Source organism: Rhamphochromis longiceps, linkage group LG5, assembly GCF_057381845.1.
Source record: "Rhamphochromis longiceps isolate RC_006_pf linkage group LG5, R_longiceps_female_GT1.1, whole genome shotgun sequence".
Lineage (NCBI taxonomy): Eukaryota > Metazoa > Chordata > Actinopteri > Cichliformes > Cichlidae > Rhamphochromis > Rhamphochromis longiceps.
The window spans coordinates 32,093,293-32,109,944 of NC_140561.1; the positions used below are offsets into that span (position 1 = coordinate 32,093,293).

The 16,652-nt window shown below is 40.8% G+C and overlaps 1 protein-coding gene across 5 annotated transcripts in view; it reads left to right on the forward strand.

The window, feature by feature from the left end:
* The window catches only part of arhgef10la (Rho guanine nucleotide exchange factor (GEF) 10-like a), a 123,710-nt gene that overhangs the window by 46,514 nt on the left and 60,544 nt on the right, over positions 1-16,652 (forward strand). For all 5 annotated transcript variants that reach the window (XM_085407242.1, XM_085407239.1, XM_085407241.1 and 2 more), the window contains 4 exons: positions 50-222; positions 3,046-3,161; positions 4,494-4,621; positions 15,126-15,226. In XM_085407242.1, the coding sequence (XP_085263368.1) occupies positions 50-222; positions 3,046-3,161; positions 4,494-4,621; positions 15,126-15,226 (518 nt within the window). The remainder of the gene's footprint in view (positions 1-49; positions 223-3,045; positions 3,162-4,493; positions 4,622-15,125; positions 15,227-16,652) is intronic.

A 16,652-nucleotide genomic window follows, 5' to 3' on the forward strand; every position in this document is an offset into this window, starting at 1 on the left:
TCCTTTTAATTACATCCCTCCTTTTTTTTCCTCTCTCCGTCTCTAACAGAGGGCCTCCAGATATCAGCAGCCTAGTCCCTGTTGGCCCCAAGTACACCATTAAGTGGAGCGCCCCCCTACTACAGGTGCAAGTAGTAGAAGTTGGGCAGGAGGGCTCTCAAAGCAAAGACACCTTGTTCCAGCAGAGTGGGGCTAAGAGGCCAAGTGGTACCTTCACGTCAGGTAAAAACAAGAATGCGAACACGCCAAACTGTCTTTTCTCATTTATTTTGTTAATCTCATCACTGGGACTGACTGTTAGCCCCAGCCCTTGCTTCCGACTCAGCAAGCCTAATCTGTTTCTGTTCTGAAGCATCGCATGGAGGGGAGGAGATGCGTCCGCGCTGCTTGTCACTCTGATTGAGGATGTGTTTGTGAGGAGGATAGTGATGATGGTCACTTGTTCTCATCTGCCTGGGGTGTTTTATCTTGGAGAGCGATGTGGGGCTAGTGAGCCCCCTGCTGCATCATCCTCGCAGTCTCATTTCACTCTCTGATAGACCACAAACACATCTAGAGTGGAGTCATCAATCTGCAGAGATTATTCCCTCCCTTTCCAGGCCCAATTAGAGAGCCAGTAGCTGTAGATAGGAATCTGTGGTTGAAACACTAGTTCTCCCACCACCCCTCACAAAACTCTGGTGTATACAGAGCTTGACGAGATCCCTGATAAATGTGCCATGGGAAAAGGGAGATACAAAGCCTTATCAGGATGTAATGCTACACACTTTTTAAAGTTGCAGCTCCATGACTTAAATATTAATGGCGCCTTCTTCAGAGCTCTCCGTGTCATGCTCGGTGAGCTGCTAGTGTTTTGAGAGTTGGTTTAGATTCTCAGAGGATTTAGTTTTTGCAGTTGTTCAGGTAGTCTGTGGTTGTATACTCACTACATTGCTGCAAGGTTTTGGGATCGTTTAGGGTTAGCTCTCACCCACCTGTCTGTCTTCCTTACCTGTGTACAACTCTGCAAATGTTATGCACCTGAGAGGTGCTGGATACTGATTCTAACATTCTCTGTTCTCTTTTTTTGCCATTTCGACACAGTGTGGTAATCATAATCATGTCTATCAAGAAACCTCTCTGAACATCTGGGGGCTGTTTCCCAAATTTTCATTCTGACTGGCTGTCCCATCTATTTAGAGTCCCCTGTGATGTCATTCAGGTTTCGGGTGTCTAGTCTAAATCCTTCTCTCGCTCAGCATGGCTCAAAATGGAGTCATTTTTCATCTTCTGCAGGCCCCAGTACCCTTCTTTATTGAAGAAAGCTGGCCTTCAGGGACATGCAGGCCAGTCTTTTTTACTCTACCCAATGAATCTGCCTGTGTCTCTATCGTGTTGTCTCTCTACTTCTTTTTACTAATACACAGAAGACCTGACAATGTTTATGGGTTGTTTTTTTTATTTCCTGAAAAGCCAATTGTGCCATTTGTTTACTCTCATGCTGTCTTACCTCGTTTTGCCCTTTTTATTGCTGCTTCCCTTTTGACCCACTCCCAGAAAAGCTATTTTTTTGTCAGAAGTGTAACAGCGGGCTTTGGCTGGGAGTCAGACAAGGATTTTGGTGCAGGTGTGAATCTGCATTGTCTCTAAAGCTACCAGCTAACATTACCGGTACAGCAGCTGAGTGCAAGGATGGACCCCTCTGGGCTCAAGCCTTCCACACCAGTGAGTTATATGCCAGGCGGCTCGTGTGGATAGCCGTGTCTGAGTGTATAAACCATATCGTGCCTCACCAACTGGATTACGCTGGATTACAACTCAGCACATTCACCTCTCTGGCCATAGCCAACAGCAAGCCCGCGAGGACTCGACAAACCTGCACAGGGTTCCCGGCAGTCTCCTCGGGGAGAAAAGAAAAACGTTGTTTTTGCGGCTCGCAGCCCACCTCTTTGTATTCAGATGTCTCACCTATTGATTTCCTTCCACAGATGACAGATGTCACTGTCTCTCTGTGTCAAAGATCCATTAAACCCCAAAAGCTGCAATGGAGCTTTTTAGATGAACAATACCAGGCTATCTCTCTCTGTCTCTCTCCCTTCCCTATTTTGGCTATACCCTAATTTCACGTATGCACGTGAATACACAGAAAGCTGCAGGTCCCATTGGACATGCATGCCTCACCAAGCCTGCCCACCAGCTCTGCTCTTCTGCTACTTTATTGTGTGGTAGTGATGACAGTGCAGGACAGCTCTGGAGCAAAAGCTACCTGCAGAATTTAATTAGGTGGTTCTCATAGTGCCTGCTGCTTGGGAGATGTGGGCCAGGGGAGCTAGGACTGAGGATGGCAGACAGGAGGAGACGCAACTATTGATTCCTGGCAGTAGGAGAGAGAGACTTTGAAGGAAGCGGAGCTCAAATCGATGCTGAATTTTGCGTCTAATGAGACACCTGCATTCCTTTTGGCCAGTAAAAGGGCATCATGGCTCCAAGTAACAGTTTCTCCATCTAATTTTTTTTTTTACTCATAAATTCACTCTCTGTAGTTCAACAAATAATTAAGATCGATCCATCTGCACATCGAACCTCTTTTATTAGTGCCACTGGAGTTTCAACAAAAGCAACTTTTCTTTCAGCACTTCCATGAGTTCTAAGGAACAACGTCACCATGTTCTTTACAGTTTTTGAACACTGTGACCTTGAAGCTTTTGCTTAAATATATAAAATTCTTTTAAAACCTAATCTGGCCAGTTGGTCCATAAACTGAGTACATTTATAATATAAACTGAAGTGGGATTGAATCAATTTATTTTTTATCACTCAATTAACGAGTGATACCGGTACCGGTCCGAGGCCCGGAGGTTGGGGACTGCTGCTGTAAACTGTCCACTTGTTACAGCTTCTCAAACCTGAAAAGTCTCTTCATTATTATCCACATTTATTTTTGTAACAGTAACATATGTAATATATTCCCTCATTACTAGCAGTTGTTGAACAACGTCTTATTCTTTAAATAACAGTAGAGGTGGTCATTTCATAAACTCTCCAACTTTGTGTGTTGTCTCTTAGGTAGAGCAATCCTAGGCCCTCCACGGCTTTACCAGGAGCTACAAGAGCTACAACATGACCTTTCTGTTGTGGAAGAGGTCACTCTGCTCGTGGGTACATTGGAAGGGACATATCAGGTACTTGTCTCTTTATGCGACTTTTGCTGTTCCCGGAGTGTCTCACAGGGAAGTGTGTATCCCAGAACATTTGTAGTACAGCAAAATTAGCTGAAAGACAAGGCACTGGACATTGGCTTTGTCAGTCCAGCTGACTCTACGGGCCAAACCACAAAAGTCACAGTGTGTCGTTTGTCATATGGCTGCAAAGGCTAAATCTCTCAGAGTTTGCTTAGAGAACTTAATTGTCAACTATAGAAAAAGAAGAAAAAAATTTGCACTGACCTTGAGGCATGCTGTTCTCCTCTCAGAAACCGCTTTCAGCATCACAAATTATTCATAAATGCGTTATCTCAAGGCATGGAATGGAAATGGTTGAAGTATGGAATGTGTTCTGTAAACTGACAATACCTTCTAAGCCTTGAGAACACACTGAAGATTCACAGAGGTAGCAAAGACAACAATGAAGTATGCTCAGTTAAATTAAATCTCTGAACTCAGTGTAAACTCAGTGATCACATTTGGATAGTGAAAAGACCGTTTGGGGAGTCTGTTTCTGTTCCTGTAAAAGATATTGCAAAAGGCTTCAAGATGTTTTAAGTATGAACAATGAGATGTATAATATGCTTCTCGGATCACTGGTTTCAAATTCGTCTAATTATCAATAGTAGCACAACTGTGAGAATGAGATGCACCTCTCATATATTAAAGGAGTGTCAGATTTGTTATGTTGCAAAAGAAGCTGTCAGTACCCCTCCTGCAGAGTTTAAATCAGGGCACAGTAGTGCAGCACTGTCACATTAACAGTGCCATACACTGCATACAGTAACACCTCCGGGGAGGTATACTCCAGCAATCACCAAAGAACCTCTCAGGCTAATGGTGGCACCTTTGCCTCCCTGCACTTAATGTGCATAATGTCCTCAGGAAGAGTGATATTCGCCTTGCACTAAATGACATTCACTTTCCACAGAGTTCTAATATTGTCCGCTGAACAAATAGACAGAATATCTCTGCACAGCTCATTGACTTCAGAAAATAGATTTGATTCTGTTTGACTTGAGGGTCTATGTTTTACTGTAAAATGGATACTGGTACTGAAGTCAATTCAGAATTTCGCTTGATAAGATAAAAATGCTTGTTCAATATGTTATTTGAAGCACATTGCCTCAAATCACCTACTGCAGTTTTTTTTTCTCAAATGGATGTGTGGCAGTTTCTCAGTTTGTGTGCAACAGTATCAAGTACATCTATAGTATACACCTGTGCTCGGTGCACTTGGGTCTGTGCTAGATGACCTAGTGTACGCTAGAACTGAGAAACAATTTTTAACTGTGTGTTTTTCTGTCAAAGAACCTCAACACCACTGTGGCCCAGGACTGGTGTCTGGCTCTGCAGAGGCTTATCCGCATCAAAGAAGAACAGATCCAGAGTGCTAACAAATGTCGCTTACGCCTGCAGGTGCCTGGCAGGCCAGACAAGTGAGTAGTATTTCACATACAAATGTGGATCCAAGTAAAATGTACTGTTTAAGTGTATATGACATGAAGAGTAAAAACAAAACAAAACACCATTAACAGTAGTTCAAAAGTGTTTTTTGGTAAATGGTTTAAATGTTCAAATGATGAAATTACCAAACACTGACACAACCTGGCAGTCACATAAACCACTAAACGATAACACCCAGTGATGAGCGTTTTATAACCAATGAGTATATTAATTAGTTATTATATTACTGTGCATGTTCTATCACCGTGGAGAATTAGGCTTATGCTCGGCTAGAATCCATGCTCCCTATGCTTTGCAACATTTTTACTTTTCCATGCCAAGCAGCCGCCGAGGCTGATAGATGAAGCCCATGCGCAACGCAAAAAAACTGCAGTTCCTCAATTGGACACTTGAGCTTCAGTCATTTAAAAATTCCAACATTTTAGTAGAAATAAACATGTTTAAAATCTAATTGAAAAGATGTTTTTGGTCTTTATGATTTACTTATTTTTTTATATAACTGGCATACAACATATATTTCAACCATTTAAATTATATAAAGGCTTAAAGTTGTGACTTATTTGGTTTTTGGCACTTGGTGAGTGCTATTTTGTCTCTGTTGTGAGAGTGAGAAAAGTGGTGCTTAAAAACACAAAAATCTACAACCACAATTTAAAAAAAATGTTGGAACGTTGTGTAACTTGCAAATCAATACAGAATGTAATAAGTTACAGATATTGTGTTTTAAACTGACAAAAATCTAAAAGATAAAAAATGGCAGAAAAATTCAAAAAACGTTCCAGAAACATCTGGAAACTGAGGAGACCAGTTGCTTGATTTGTGGGAGAATAATGTTGTCAAGTCTATTTTAATGCAGTGCTGTCCAAGGGCCCAAAGGTTATGAGCATCCAATACTGAGTTTTGACCTTGTCCCTTGCACACAGAGATTTCTCCAGTCACTCTCCATTTTGTGTTGATATTATGTATTATTATGATGATAAGAAATTCAAAGTCTTTGCACTGGGAAATTTTATTCTGACAGGGCAGTTTTTTGCCTCTTTGAGGCTCTTTTTTTATACCCAGTCACATTGCTGACCTGTTGCCAATTAGCTTAATTAGTTGCAAAATGTTCCTCCAGCTGTTTCTTTTTAGTACCATTTACTTTTCCAGCCTTTTGCTCACAACTTTTTAGAGTTGTGTTACAGCCATTCCATTCCATTACTAGCATAAGCTGATTACTGCTCTAGGGCTTTTCTAATGGCTGTCCACAAACCGGTCGCTGATTTCACAGTGGGTACATCCATCTTTTATATACAGTCAGTTACAGTTCCAGCTGGCAAAAGCTGTGGCTGGAAGCTTTCTGTTTTTGGGTACATTTGTGCATATGTTGATACATCTCACAACATTTCTTAAGTGCCTTGAGGAAACATTTACAGCTTTGGCACAAAAATTCACTTGGACTCATTTGATTAGATTTTAGAATTCAGAGGTTAATCTCCTGTTTCAAGAACACAGCATCTCAGGAACACTTGAATTCATTTATATTTGCAGCAAATGGTCACGAGTAAATGTTGAAACAAATGTTTTTGGCATTTATTTTTTTTAACATTGACTTTTTATTTATGGTATTTTTTTAAATGCCTAAATTCATATATTTTTATATTTGTTAATGTGTCAGAGGCAGAAAATACTGGAAGAAAAATAGGAATGGGTAAAAGCAACAGGAATTGTGGTGACATACATGCTCTTAGAACCGTGGGCCAACAGGCACCTTGACCTTTTGCAAATCAGAGGTGGGAACAGTTTGTTCTGTCGTGACTGCGTAATTACCCAACTCAAATAATTCATTTTATTCAGTGCTTGGATTGAATAATGAATTGTCTCCACAAAATTTTCTTTTTCGAGCGTATAATGAGAAACGTTTTTTGCTTTGGCCTTTACTTAACTCTCGGCCCCTAATGTGTAATTTTGATGAATTGCCCGGTAATATCTTTCTACATTTACAGTGTGTTTATAGTGTCTTGAAATGCAAGATATTCGGTCCTATAATTGGATTTCCTAATATAAATGTTGTAGTCTTATAGTTCTTTTATTTAGTTTTATTAAGTCACAGAAAATTTGTAAAATGCAATACTATGAACTTTCAGGCATGTTTTCTTCAATAGTCCAAAAACAAAAAAACATTTGATTTTTTTTATTGTCTTAGGTTAAAATACAAAGCTGCATACAATGCACAGAAGGTTACCTTGCACAGAAGTGCTAGTGTTACATGTTGAGGTGCATCCTGGTGGGTGGATTGACTAATGAATGACTGAACACCTACTTAGAGACCAACAAAGACGGCAAGGAGAGAGCATATGAGTAGCTTAGAGTGCTGGAACAAGAACTGGAAAATAGCAAATAATGGCAGATTATAATGGATTCCATTTCGTGGCTTCTGCTGGGAATAGGATAAGAAAGAGGCAAGGGAAGACAAAAAGAGAAAGATTGCGATAAAGAAGCCAGAGCCCTGCTGAGACATACTAAGCAGGGGGAGGAGAGGAAGAAAGAAAGAGTGAGAGTGATGAGCGACCTCCCCCATGAAAGATTTGGCTTGGTGCCGGCAGGGCAGCGGCAGTCAGAAGAGTGGGCCTAATGCTTCAGAGCCAGAGAGAATCTAACTGTGCCAAACCAAGCTAAAATGACAGCTTGAGCAGCGGAGCTGTGCAGATCACTTCTCCCACATCTCCTAGCTTCCTCATCGGCTGTCACACCAGGCCTGCAGGGCCAATCTGCTTACTCAGATGTTTGGTGGAGCCAGATGCCACGCTTACAAGAGAGTCCCCGAATTCCCCTTTAAGGGGTACCCTATTTGCTGAGTTCCTGTGATAATGTCATTAGCAACTGAACTGACAAGGAGATTCCCCACCCCGACATATGTCCAAGCTGTATATTTGTACTTAAAAATTCAATACTGTAGAGCAAGACTCGTGTTGAAATCATACTTGGAGTTTTTGTGGTGACGTAAAAGATAACAATGTCAGCTGAAAGAGAGAAATCTCCTGTAGGGAAAAAGAGCCAATTCTGGTTGTGTGATAGCAATCTAATTGAGGCTGGGCCTCAGTGCTGGGTGGCTGGACCGGCAGTGAGCCTCGGGGCTGGGGTGACAGGTGGCACAGCGGGTACCCGAGCCATTCTGACACTACCCAGGGTGCAATAGCAGCAGATTGTAGGGGAGAGCAGTGGACAGACTGGCTCTATTTCTCTCAAACACACATGCGCACACACACGCGCACACATTGTTTTTTTCCTGACTGTCCTTTTTTGTTTTGTGACTAATATGGTTCACAATTTCTGGTTCACAGTCTGTGTTTCTTAGAAATGCACACACACACACGCACGCACACACACACACACACACACACACGCACACTCACACACACACACACACACAGCTCCTTCCTAACTGTCTTTTTTCCATTTTGTGACTAGTATGATTCATAAGCATCACACTGCTTCCAGCACCTGTATGTTACATGTATTCACATATACTTCCCACTGACAAATGCAACTGCAAAAAGAGCAAGCATGTATTTCACACGATGAGGCACACACATTATGGGGCAGAAACATAGATACACACTCTCGCACGCAGAGCTAAGCCTTTGCTCTGCTGGTGAGAGAGTGGGACCGCAGCAGGGACCCCCTGTACTGAGTTGGTCCCCTCCTGTCTGGCCGCAAGCGACTCTCTGCAGTCAGGCAGCACATCACAGCCTCCACACTGCAAACAGACGAGTACGTGGAGAGAATCCCGACTGCTGCCTCAAAGGCACCAGCCTACGTGTGACAGCAGTTCATTAACATCCTCTTTTACTGCGTCTGCAGGAGCAACCACAGGCATAGATTCATGGACCATACTGGCAAGCGATAGATACAGAGTTCAAATTTCATAGTTTAACCAAATGTGTTTGTTGCTTCATCCACTTACACCACCAGAACAGCATACACAAAAGAGCAGTAGCAGAGAAACATTTTTTTCTTCCTTTTTTTATTTAACGGAAGCTTTTATGTGCCGAATGCCTGCAAGGCAGGTGGCAGTACTTCAGCTCGCAGTCAGATGACTGATTTCTAGTGCATTCTGACTGAAAGTCTTATCTTTGCATCTGGACAACAGAGGTTTTTCTTTGATTGTTCCACGTGTCTAACAAGAAACATACAGAAGGCATGACTTGATATTAGTACCGGAAGCCCTAGTTTCAGGAAAAGGTTTCTTACTTGGACTACTTTTTTAGCTTTAGATTAAAGTTATTCATGCTTTGTCCAACTCTCAGATGTTGTCTGTCACACAAATAAAAGGGGACTAAAATAGAATTGAACTTTACATTACTCTTTTAGTAGAAATTGATAATTAACGACAAGCAAATCTGCCGCTTGAACAGGCAGCAAACTAACTGAATTGTTTGCAGGGAAGGGCAGCGGAGTAACTAAATAACAGGATGACTCTTTTAATTAAGCACAGCTGGACTGAAGAGAAGGGATCTTGTGTCGGCACTTCTGTGATTTAGTTACCATTTAGTTATCTGGAACAATGAGACATATATATACTGAGGTTGGCAGGTGAGGCAAATCATCAGGCTGATGAGTAAAAGCACACAACAGAGTGAGGATCCTGGCCACCGGCCTAAGTACTGGAAAGCATCCAGGGCAGCGGGAGACACTTGTCCCAAATTTCTGAAGATGGCAGTGTTAGTATAACATCTGTAACATACATGTGAATACATACTTATGTGAAAGGCACTCCACCTTTGCACCTACCTGCGCTGTTCTTCTATTTATAGCCACTTTTATCCAGGGACAGGTTGCTCTTTTGTTTCTTTTTCTCCCTTCTTATTCCCACATGTACAGTACCCACATTCGCACAAGTATGTGGCAAAGAATAACCACCGTTCTCTACTATGTGCTAGTTATCGTTTGTAGTGGGGCTGGAGCTGAGGGGCACCTAAGACACGTTTTCCATGGTCAGCTTTAAGTGGAAACATTTTACTCACTGCTCGAGCAGTCAGGGCTGCTGGAGGAGTATGCTCTCATTAACTGAAGAGGTATCTTATATTATCTGAACCTGTTTCCACAAGAACATATTCATAAATAGCTTTTTGTTATGTATTGATTTTTTTTTGTATAAATGCTTCTAACCTTTACACCATGAATTTTAATTACTAGATACCACTCAATTTAGATGTCAAATGTTGCTCTAAACCTTTATTTATATCTCCAGCGCCTGACAGTAACATCAATGAGATAGTGGACGGCCCACTCAGCTGTCTGTTCTCCCCTTCATAGTTATAAAGATATGATTCTTGTGAGTTAACATTAACTTTTCATAATGCAAAGAAAAATAACTTGTACTAACAACAACTCTGCCAAGCTCACAGAAATCTTTAAATGAATAATTCCATATAGCTAGAGAAAGTGGGGGAAAAAACCCACTTCACATCAAACACTGCTTATTTTAAATGTAGCCTTAAGCTGTGGAATAAATCATATAATAAGGTCACCTCACCCTGTTAACTACTTTAACTGTAAACACCGAGGCAACCAATTAAGATGAAATTAAATTAATTTTAACCATGTCCTCTAAGTATAATTCTTTTGTGTAGCAGAGAGATTTCCACTACAAGGATTGCAGGCTGACTTGAGACTTGTATTAATACCGACAAGCAGATATTTACTTGCGATCAACAGTATCGCAGATAAAACCACAGTGTATGCTGTCCGTGTCTGTTTTTATTGTGTCATCTGCAGGAGGGCTGTGCTGGTACTGGATTCACAAACATTTAAGTATCACGACTGCTGCTGTGGCGGTTTGAGCATTCATTCAGATTTTAGGCGCTCTGGAAGTTGCAACCTGCATCACCAAAAGCCAAACATGATTTTGCACATTATCATGAAACGCCTCTATAAATCAGATTCGATCCTGACGCACTTTAAGTGTATCTCTCCTGAAGTTCCATCAAGTCATACCAGAACTACATCTGAATGCTTCCCTTAGTTATCTCACTTTTTGCAGAACAAACATTCTCTTTGATTCTCTGGAGGACGGGGTGAACTGAAGGATGGGTGCATGACAGGCTGCCACTCAGCACTCAATCCTACATCTGTCCCGTCCTTGTGCATTAGTATCACACGTGTGCTTCGGCACTGACCTGCTCCCATAAATCCATTGGGCGAGCGCCTCTCTCCGCTCCCTTGCCCCGCTTTGCCCTCTCTCTGTTTCCCTCCCCTTCCCTTTTCTCTCTTTACCTCTCAGCCTTTCTCATCTCGCCTCTGCCAGCATGCCCGAGTCTAGTTCTCCATTCTGGCAATGCACCACACCTGCACTGCGGCTGTCAATCAGAGGGCAGGAGGGAGGAATGGAGACTGCGCTCAGTTTAGCATGTTTGATGCCGTGTGGGCATGAAGTGTTACCTAAGGAATGTAGCCAAGAGAGTAGTTGTATTCTCATCACACCCTGTCTACCCTTCTGTCTTGGGCAAATTGCCTTTCCTATATTTAAGCAGCAAATTGTATGAATTACACCTCTTTGTGAAAGGTCCACTTTTTCAACATGTCAAGGAAGTTTGAGATCTTAGTTACTTTATTCTGTTCCTGTCTTCAATCTCTCTCTCTCACTATACGTGTGTGTCTCTCTCTGACGTTTTCATCCTTCCTCTATGAAATTAAAATTAATTTGTGGCGGGCAGTGGCAGGTATGACAGAAGCATAATATCCGACTACGCACTGCTCTCCACTCAATTGCCTTCTAATGATTCCTGAGTGTGAAATTGTCTTTCTTATGTGTGCCTGAGACCCTAGCCCCTCCTCACCCCTTTTTCTGCATTCCCTTGCACTTTTTTTTTTCCTTTCATTGCCTCAGAATCACTGCAGAATAGCTGTACAGGTGACTGAAGGTAAAGCATTATTTTGGAAAGTTGCTTAGCGCTCTAAAAAGATGTCCCATCCTTGGCTAGACAATTTACTTGCACTTCCAATAAAGCCAGACACCACACCACCGTCTGTCTGTAGTTAGACACTGACTAACAATGAGTCATTGTTAACTCGGGGCAGTCTTTGCCAGTCTTGTTTTAGACTGCTAGGAATTTAGAGGTTATTGTATTTGACTGAAAAGAGAGTGAAAAATCAACACATGCATGACTAGTGGTCTCAAGCTGACAAAAAGCCTGACAAAAGGGGATGCTTGAAGAGACTAAGTGTTTAGACAGGCGTCTATTACCTGGGGATGAGTTTTGTGTTTCTAGCACTTTACACAACCTTTAAGTAATGGCATTCAAACAGAAAATCTACTTTAAAACATTTTGCTCTGGGAGAGACCTTGCATTTCACGACCCATTTTGATACCTGGTTTGGTAATCACTTGGAGTGTTTTCTATTGGGTGGGAAAACCCGCTTAAAGCTTTTACATAAGACACGCTCAGTGTCACAGGCATAGGTCTTGTTTCAGCACCAGGAAGGAACACATTAAGCTGAGAATCTTGGGGTGTCGAGACCTGTTGAGATTTCCTGCGTTCAGGTGACTTTTAATGCACCAAATTGGTTTTTTTTTTTTTTATGTAACAACATTCAGGCACTAGCTAACAGTTTAATATAGACTGCAGTATAATGCAGTTAGACTATTGCTTTCAAACAATTACCCTCAACTTTTATCATTTACTGTTTACTGCTGAGTCAGCACACATGTGTTTGTGTGATCCCAGACGTTAGTGAAAGGTAAAATTTCTATCTGATATAGCACAATGGTGCTCAAGCGCATGGCAACCATGCATAGTATATAAAGCATTTGAGTGCTTTAAGCTCAAGCAGCCAGGAAGGCTCAGCCCATAACAATTTGACTGACGTTTATTTGTTCACCGCACATGTTTTTTTGTTTGCAACCCAGGACTACAGAGAAAAAGAAATTGACCAGAGGGGATAAAGGAGACACAACACCAGCTGGCTTTAAGGCTATTGACAGTGTTAACAGCTGGCAAATTTAGGGTGGTTGGCTGTGCGTTAGGGAGGAGTCAGTGCAAGTAAAATATTTTGTCTTCACATGTTTTCACTGCAGTTTGCATTGATAAAATTCAGATTGTTCTGAATTCAAATTGTAGTAACTCCTTTGTGCTATTTATCACGAATAATTTTCTGTTTTCTGTTGCTCACTTGTCAGTTTGTTTCCTAAATCTGAAAATATGCACATATTCAGAAAATATGGGAGAATCTTGAACATTTTCAGTTGTTGGTTACTGTCTGCACTGTTGTTTTAATTGTTTTGTTTTTTACTTTTTTGAATTTTTATCCAATTTAAAAGTTAGCATTTTTTCCCCTTTCATATCATACCTATTTTAAACTCATGTAATTTTAAAAGGACTTTACGAAATAACCTTTCTAATTCTACGTGCTGCCTACCTTGAAGAAACAACCTGTAAATACATGTAGATACTGATAACCAATATTACCATAAAGCATTGGAGGCAAAATGCAAATTTGTATAAAGGCCATAAGCAAACTATATTAATGGGATATAAGGATGTAGGTCATTTTTCAGCTTTGTTTAACTTCAAGTTATGAGTTCATAATGAAACTACACATAAACAGAGTAGCTAGTGTTGTTCAGGGCATTTGTTTCCTCTGGTAAATTATTCCCTTTCCATTTATTCAACTTTTGAGCACCTTCATTAATTAATGACTAAGTTTGTCTTATGGTTTGCCAGCATATTGTGTATTTTGAGGATAAAGAAATGCCCAAATCACTCATTCCCTGTCTGCACTCCTTGTAAGAAATCTACTAATATCTTTGTCACATTAAGGCTAGAAAAGAGTTAAAAGAAACTTTTCTTGTCACTCTAATAGCAGAATCATTTTCTGCTAAGTATGGTATTCATAAACTTGTCTTCCTTTTAGATTGAGAGATTAAAATCTTGTTTTTTTTAAAGAAAAACTAAGAAAGCTGTTACATGCTGACTGAAATTATATTAATTTAAAATGAACATGTATTTCCAAATTTCTCAGTATGTCAAGTATAATAATCCTTCGTTCTACCAGTCATTTTGTTCCTCTATTCCTTTCACACCTATACTATCTGGTCTCCCACTGTTTCTGAGTTTCTTTCAAAAGAGCCTGTGCTGGTTGTGCCATTGAAGCCCATGCATTAGTGGCATTTTGAACACTGGAGGCTACCTATAAGCGATTTAGTGGGACCACGCTGTGTGATCATCACAAGCCAAACTGAATGTTGACGTACAGGCTGAAATTATAAAGCCCCAGCTTACTGGACTGAACTGCTGTAAAGCTACAAGCAGGCAAGCAGCTGTTATGACATAAAAAATCTTGTTGTATTAAACTTAAAGTCCCATGAAATGAAAAATTTCTTTTGGTGCTCTGTTGGTGCTGTTTCTCTGAGCGTATTGTTCTGCTTTCTGCTTTTATATAGAACATCTCGAGAATATGTCAAAAATGTGCTTTTGCTGTCTTTCGTGTGCCTTAAAGGTATCAGCCTTGTAGTGCATACAATGTATTAATAAAGATAAATAAAAAGAGGTAAATCTAAAACAAGTTCACCAGCTTGTCACTTTAATTATGTGTTAAAGCAGACTTTTTGATTAGTTTAGTTCACAATTTAAACACATTTTAAACCCCTTTTTTTTGGCATTTCTCAGCCAGTTATAAACTAATGCATGGCCGCAGTTTGTTTTGTTTGGTTAAGGTCATTACTGCTTGGTAGCGCACAGAAAGGAGTGATTACATGCAACAGTTAGAGTGTGATTCCTCTGCTTTTAGAGCTCCATTGGTTGAATCCTCCCTGCTGTTTTGTTTTGGGGATCAAGAACGCCTTTGCATTTATATGTTTATTTAGTTGTTTTACTGCACCAGTAACACTGATGCAATTTTCAGTTCAGTGAAATGAGACCTGTTAAGCATGCTGTTTTTTCCCCCGTTTTCCTCATTCTGGTTTAAGCTTCATGCTTTCACATTAATGTGAATTTGAATTTGTAGCCTTCTGTTTTGATGTCACAGTGATGTCAGGTCTACTTTGTTGTATACCACTTAAAATGATCCCAACAACACAGACAAAATCCATCCATTCATTCTTTTATCTTTTTATCCAAGTCAGGGTTGCAGTGGGGCATGGAACATATCTACGCCTCCACAGCTTAAATAGGGTGTATGCCACAGATCTAACAGAGAAACAGACAATCATTCACTCCTACTGTCAATTTAGAACAACTGATTAACCTAACCAGCATGTCTTTGACTGTTGGAGAAAGCAAGAGTACTTGGAGAGAACCCATGCAGGCTAGACAGGAACATGCAAACTCCACCCAAATGCCACCAAATTGCACAAATATAATAAAAATAAAAGAAATAATACCCAAAAAGTGTTTCTGCTATTGCTTAATAATGCCTTTCGATGCCATATGATGTCTGCATCCATCTGAAGCTGAGTCTGTGTGTTTTTTTTTGTGCATTTGTTTTCTCCACCAGGTCAGGGCGTCCTGTCAGTTTCATGGTGGTCTTCAACACTCCTAACCCCCTTAGTAAGATCTCATGGGTCAACCGTCTGCACTTGGCCAAGATTGCACTACGTAAGCACACACAAACACACACATTCACAAAGGCATGCAGCAGTCTAACACAAACAGAAAGGATTACGAAGTCATTTCTTTTTAAACGGGATGATGTAATACAATGAAATGCAATGACAATGTTTTAAGTCAGGCGCTCAGACACATCATCAGTGTTTGCTTCTTACTCTATTGGCTAAGTACTAAGTATTACGGCTTATGTAAGCAGAGAAAAGGATTCTCACTTGGGTCACCTGAAGTTTATGTTGAACAGTGAAGCAAACTGTTAAAACAACGTTACGTTAATACAATTTTCCATCTGTCTGTTGTGGAAACAATCGTCAGTGATCATTCAGGAAAGATTCCCGCCTACGAGTTAATGAAGTTGCTTTGTAAGGATGAAGGTTACTATTGGGACTGAAAAAGCATTAGCTTTAGAACTGTTTTATAGCTCTATATCCTACCATTTTTAATGCAGTAAGTCTTCTTTTTCTAATTCTGGACATCACGACTGGGTATCAAGACTTCACAACGTGCACATTCAACATAGAAAGAAATAAAATTGGCCAGACCCTGCCCAGCAGGGAGCAGCACAGTTCTTCTTTATCTCCCTAACCTCTTTCCTCTAACCCTTGTCTTGCTCTGCCCAGACTTTTGCCTATTATGCAATCTGACCATGCTGTAGTACAGGAGCTCTTCCTGTCTTTGGTTCATCGGTGCATTCTGTCATCCAGTGGCAAAAGCAGAAACAAGACTCTCGAGGACAGTAATCTGTTTATTTATCCATGAAGGCGCATTTTCGACTTAATCACCACCTCTGTTTCCTTTTTCCAATCCTTTCCCTTTCACTGTATTGCCTTGAGCACTTTTTATGTCACATACAGTTTATTCTGGGTTTGTTGTGCGTGCAATGTGTCCCCTTACACAGCTCTTGTGCAAATTCAATTGCACTGTGCATGCTGTTGGTCTTCCAACAAAGCTCTTGTGCAGTTTTACTGATGTGGTTTCTTTCATCCAAGAGGCTATTGCATTGAGTGTTAGCACAGAAAAAAATAGTTTTAGAAGGTTTTGTAGCTAGATTAAAGAAAACTCAATGAAATGTCTTGTTTAGATAAGTGGCCATGTATTTGGGAATGATTTAATACCCCTACTGGGCTTTGAAATGAACAGGGGGTCGGATAAATCTTGGTTGTGCAACGGTCAAGAGGAAATTTGAAATGTTTTGTGCTTTACAGGATTTTTCCCAATAACTATACTTCTGCTGTATCTAGAGATTCTCCAATCTTGCACATTACAATAAAAAAACAACACTGGATTCTTCCCATGCGCTGCCGGCCTACCTCTCACAGCAGGGGTATAGAGGTGCAAGAAGCATGAAGTGCACCTGTAGACCCTCCAGTAGATCCTGCTGTATATGGTTTGTGTCAGAGTGACATCAAAGACATCA